The sequence below is a fragment of the Malaya genurostris genome, chromosome 3, assembly GCF_030247185.1.
Source record: "Malaya genurostris strain Urasoe2022 chromosome 3, Malgen_1.1, whole genome shotgun sequence".
NCBI classification, from domain to species: Eukaryota; Metazoa; Arthropoda; class Insecta; order Diptera; family Culicidae; genus Malaya; species Malaya genurostris.
In genome coordinates this window covers 223,300,162-223,306,065 of record NC_080572.1, presented here as the reverse complement: position 1 = coordinate 223,306,065, position 5,904 = coordinate 223,300,162, and the positions used below count along the sequence as shown (strand labels likewise).

The 5,904-nt window shown below is 38.0% G+C and overlaps 1 protein-coding gene across 1 annotated transcript; it reads left to right on the top strand.

Moving 5' to 3' along the window:
- Positions 1 to 5,067: 5,067 nt before the first annotated feature.
- Positions 5,068 to 5,904, top strand: LOC131437247 (perlucin-like). The gene is made up of 2 exons (XM_058606472.1): positions 5,068 to 5,174; positions 5,235 to 5,904. Exons 1-2 carry the CDS (start codon positions 5,093 to 5,095, stop codon positions 5,672 to 5,674), a joined length of 522 nt encoding a protein of 173 aa, XP_058462455.1. The 5' UTR covers positions 5,068 to 5,092; the 3' UTR covers positions 5,675 to 5,904.

Sequence of the window (5,904 nt, the reverse complement as noted above, 5' to 3'; positions counted from 1 at the left end):
ACTCTGTACGAACTAAATTATAGAATTACGAGTAATGAGCTTGCGATATTGATAAGGTTTTACAATCAACTGTAAACATTCTCAAATACATAGATGCAATGTAAATTAATTCTGCCTAACACGGAGAGTGGTGTATGGAGAAATACTGCAAATGTTTTCTGTGTTTAAAGTTTGACGTGAATAAAGACTGTCCCAGAAAGTATGGACGCACTTTGATTTCGCTGTAAATAATTCACAAGTGTTAGATATTCAAATTTTATTCGATATACTGATAATATTAGACTACAATAACAGAATATTATTCTAAACATTTGCTACTTAGCCATTGTAGACTAGCTGGCGCACCTTCTTGCGAACGTTCCGTACAAAGTTTTGACACTTTTTTTCCAATCTTTCTCGAACTGTTGAATGGTTTCGGCTGCCGAGACATGTTTCCTAAGATGTGCCTTCGTTAATGCCCAAAATTCCACAATTGGTCGAAGTTGTGGGAAATTTGGTGGATTCATGTCTTTTGGGACGAAAGTGACATTTTTGGTAGTATACCATTCTACCGTTGATTTCGAGTAGTGGCAAGAAGCAAGATCCGGCCAGAAGACAACAGGATCCTTGTGGCTTCGAATCATGGATAGAAGTCGTTTTTGTAAACATTCCTTGATGTATATTTCGCTTTTCATTGGAGCAATGGTGATGAAGGATTTCGAAATCTTACCGCAGCTACAAATTGCTTGCCAGACAATAGATTTCTTACCAAATCTTTCGACTTCAATCGATGTCTCGGACTGGTTTAACACTTGCCCTTCTCGCACCGTATAATATTGTGGTCCCGGCAAGGATTATCCATGATTATGCAGTTCAAATTTCCAGCAAGAATCGTATTGTACAGCTTTCGAACCCGCGGCCTGATCGATGCTTCTTGTTTCGGACTACGTTTTGGTTGTTTCTGCTTCTTATAGGCTCGATGATTCAAACGTTCTGTAGCACGAAGAACATTTGATTTCGAAGTGCCCACTTTTCTGGCCACATCCCGAACTGAAACCTCCTTCTTTTGCTCGAACGCCTTCAGTATACGTTTATCCAACTGAGGGTTAGCAGGACCTTTTTTCGACCCGTTTTCGGTTTATCCTCAAAGGTATATATATACCCGAACTTCCTGATTGCATTTCGCACGGCTTTTTCACTTACTTCTTCCATTTTTGCTATCTTTCTCAGTGACAGTCCGTGTTCTGTGCCCCAATTTGTACACAATTTTTCGACGTTGTTCTGCTGAAAGTCCACTCATTTCGGAACAAACTAATGAAAACGAATAAACAACTGCATAAGTGGTTAGAGAAGGGTGTAAACAACAGGACGCAGTCATAAAAATTGACAGATTCTGAACCATTGCGAAATGGCAGCGGTTTTTGGTTGCGTCCATACTTTCTGGGACAGTCTTTACGTCTTACTTTACTATGGGGCGTCATTTCAAAATGCGCCGTGTGGCTGAATGGGTAGAACTTAATAGTGAATATCTCGAGTTGTGCTAAATACATCAACATAACTTTTCCTCATGCTGTCTGAAATATGATCAGCGATTTGTGACAAAATTTTGATCAGTATGAGATTATCATAAATAATTAAAAACTCAAGTGACTGAGTGGAAACATTTATTGAAAAAGTCAAATGAATGAGAAACTCACAGAAAAGATTATTTTTTTTGGAAAAAGATACGCTAGGAGGCCGGACTCGAACCTGCGTTCTTATGCAATCTGTGCATACGCGCTTACCATTTCCAGCATTCTGAGTTTTGGAAGACACAGCTCTACAACAGCACCGAGTTGGTAAGCGTACATTGAACAATGGACTAAATCCTAGCCGCCTCACGGCCGGTATCCCATATTCAAACATCTTCTCTGTTCATCAGCCAACAACACGCTAGTCTTCTTGCTCTGTACCTATTTTCAGCTCAAGCACTGGGTAGGAGAGTGCCAATCGCTGCCTGGCTATCGTCAGCAACAGACCCTATTGTTACGGAAAATCAGAGATGTCCATCTTCTCTGTGTGACGAAGAGCAAGTATGTATAATTTCTCCTCTCGCACTGACAACATCACCGAGAGCTCTTTTCTTTCACACATATATACTATTTTTTTATAAAGTGTGCACACATCACGACAGCGAGTGTTTATTCTCTTTCAACTCTAGCAGTATATCACACAAAATTGCAAGAGCAGAGCTCTGAAATTCTTTGAGGTTTATGAAGATATTTTCTCCGAAGTGTGCACGCCGGTGAGGACTCTGATGAACGGCTCGCATAAGAGAAGCGTGGGACACGCATATTCAGTAAAAGCGCAATTTATCGTTAAAATTTAGTTTAGTCTTGCTTGTCATAGCAAGGCCATCGTTACCTTCTAAAAATTTAAAAATTAAATCACAGAAGTGTTCGCTCACGAGCACGCACCAGTAATCACATGGGTGTATTTAGGCGAGAGCGCGTGAGAGCGATTCGTGCGAAGAGAATGTGTTTCACTCGCACCAGCTGCTCTTACCACAAGCACACACTCAAATTCTATCTATTGGACACTTAGAAGAAGTGCGCTTTCCTTTTTGCGTGATTTTCGCTTCTTGTATTCCCTGTGTAGACAAGAATCTCATACCAGCGTGTATCATTCTGGTGAAATGTCATCGCTTCGGAAAATCAAACCACTATTGTTTTACCGGTTTTTTAAATTCGAATAATGTTTTAACATCATTTAATACGTTAAAATATTATTCGAGTGAAATCATTCTAAAAAATTCTTAAGTGACAAATTAGTGAATTATTAAATTTTATTTGGTTTGATGTAAAGTCGCTATAGTCGCCAAATAAATGAGAAACTCTCGGAAAAGAATTTTTTTTTGATATATGGTACCGGCCGTGAGGAGGCTAGGATTTAGATCATTGTTCGATGTACGCTTACCAACTCGGTGCTGTTGTAAAGCTGTATCTACCACTGATCATGGAGGTCGAAACGGTAAACGCGTATGCACGGATTGCATAAGAACGCAGGTTCGAGTCCTGCCTCTAAGCGTATCTTTTTCCAAAAAAACATCTTTTCTGTAAATTTCTCATTCATTTGACTTCTTCAATATATGTTTTCACTCAGTCATTGCAAAACTGAGCTTAGTTATGGTGCCTTTCCGTAAAAAAAACTAAAAATAATAAATCGTAAAAATTTAAGTTTTATCAAACTTTCTTGAACATTGAGGAAAACTCATAACGCTTGCCTGCCTTTCTCGTACCCCCGAGCAAGATACTTGAATGAAGGCGGCTCAATGCATGGGATGTTGGTCTTACAAGCCAGTTGTCGTATGTTCGAGCCCCGATCTGGAAGGGTTCTTAGTGTCTGTAGGATCCATAGTACTAGCCATGCAATGATTCGGTACACTAAAAATCGGCTGCGAAGTCTGTTGAAACAGAAAGGCCAAATTCCACAAAAGGAATGTAATGCCAAGACTTGAGTGAATTACGCAGATATCTCAACAAGAGATTTTTGCTTTGCAGTACCAAACAAACGACCCATAATCGTCAGTGTTCAAGAGAGATAAGAAAGTTTATGTAGGATATCACACTTTGCTTGGCAGCGTGATGAACTAACATCAACAATCAACTAAGTATTGTATGAGAGCGAATAAATAGAAATGAATTAACTATTGATGGCTTTAGCTTCACTGGAATTCATATAATATGAAGAGTATGAAATCATCGCTCGGCGAAGATTGGTTATACGGTGAATATGCCGAAAAATTAAAAAAATTACTTCCCTTAAGATGCACAGAACAAGTTTTCAACGAACGAGGAAGTCAAGGGGGAGGTAGAGAGGTGGGTAAAAGAGTTGACGGGAGATTCCTCTGATGCAGGCATAAAAAAAATGATTTCGCGGTTCACCACTTGCATCGAGAGGGAAAAATTACTTACATATGTAGAAGTGTAACCAGGTATGTGTTTAAAAAAAATGTTTTTGAACCCTACATAAATTGAGTACATTTACTTTCTAAGACGTGCCTCGTATACTCTTTAGACAAACTGTTCTTGTATGTGTAGAGGCGTAGTTCTGCGAAAATCTGAGTTCTTCGACTTCATATCTAAATATCTTGAGAACTTCATGATAAAGGTTACTATTAGCAAATTTAATAAATAGTTTTAGGAGTAAATTTATCATTTTGAAAATGACAACGCTATAACTAATGTCAAACGCTGGTTGTAATAAAGGTTTGAACTTGAATTCCAGTTCCAGAACTTCTTCTTAAACATCATTTGGGTACAATTTACAGTTTTTGAGTTGCAGCGATTCGAAGAATGTGCATGCAAAAATACATCCGCCCTTTCTGAAAATCAGCCTTGAGTAGAATTGGTCTCGTCATCCGTGTAAAAAGAAAAATCCTTCGTCATACTAAATACGGCGATGACTTACTACACATATCTGGAATTACTCTTAAAAGTAGATACTGACTTTTTTAAGGAGAAACTTTGCTGTAAAATTATTGACAAAGGATTTGTCTTTGTTTTCTATATAGGGGCGTAAATTCAAAATACTGAAATCGAAACCGTACAAATACAGGTGAGGTTTTGAACATCTACAGCTCGACCAATTTAAACTGTTTGGAAATTTGCCTACGCATCAATTCGTGTAGATGAAACTATATATTCTAGGTAATTGGTGGTAAATTTTAATTCATAGAAAAAACTATCTAATATCCCTATTTTTCAATCATAACTAACACCAACCAAACGGTCCTTTTCAGGGCATTCAAAAAAAATTAAAAACATCAGGGCATTAAAAAAAATTATTTACGAATGTATATTTTGTATAGATACAAATAAGTGATTTCGACAGTAAGACTGTCCTTTGTAGTTTTGAAATAATAGTATTGAATATTACGAACAAGTAAATTTTCAAGAAAAATATATTTTAATAAGACTAGTAGTTTGCATGTACATTCTTTTTATTGCGGAGTTCATTATGTTATTGATGTTGGGAATCCCCATTTACGATCATCTCAAATGTTTATAAAGTAGCAGTTCAACATGGACTGTTAGTTATTCGTACAACAAATGCTGATCTAGCAGTGGCCGGAATGGTTTCGTCAATTTTTTTGCTTATTATCGCTTGTCTCTCGACAATTACAGTTAGTTCGCCAATAGTAGATGAGGAAGATTGTAAGAACTCGAGTCAGATGAAACAGGTCGTGATTTATTTAATTTCTTGTATCTTTTCAGATTCCAATCTCGGTTCGTTGTGTCCTGAAAGAAATATAGGTTCCAAAACCAGAGCACAGAAGCAGTACTTCGTTCATAACCACAAAGAGGTCACATTTTTTGAAGCATGGAGACTCTGTCAGGCTGTAGGCCATCAACTGGCAATGATCACATCCGAGGAGGACAGCGCTCTGATAGAACAGGCGATAGCAAAATCTAGCAACACGAAAGGTCCTTGGTTCATAGCTGGAACTGATTTGGGCAATGAGGGACAGTTCGTTTGGATTCCCACCGGCATGCCCGTTGGTTTTCTCACCGGATTCTTGAACTACTCCTCAGGTCAACCGGACAATTTTCAGGGCAACGAACATTGCCTCGAAATCGGTCGTTGGGGAGGAGTGGCCTGGAACGATATCCCGTGCGATTTGAAACAACGTTATATTTGTGAATATGTTAGTTGAATTTACTTTTCAAACGATTAGAAAAAAAGTTTTAGTCTATTGCAATCAAAATTTCTGTGAAATAATTTTCCAGATAGGTCAGATACTCAATTACAAAATATCGTTCACCGTTTGTTGGTCAAATTTTATGAATAATAGATCTAGAATTTGATTTTTTTACAACCAGCTGTAGCAATTCCCATTGCCATTATCTGATTTAAATAAATTTCTCCTAACACGGAGAGCAGCTA

Excerpts from the sequence above, each read along its gene's own strand:
- LOC131437247 (XM_058606472.1), top strand. The coding sequence starts at position 5,093 with ATGGTTTCGTCAATTTTTTTGCTTATTATCGCTTGTCTCTCGACAATT. Across the intron at positions 5,175-5,234 it reads AATAGTAGATGAGGAAGATT|ATTCCAATCTCGGTTCGTTG; the intron begins GTAAGAACTCGA and ends GTATCTTTTCAG.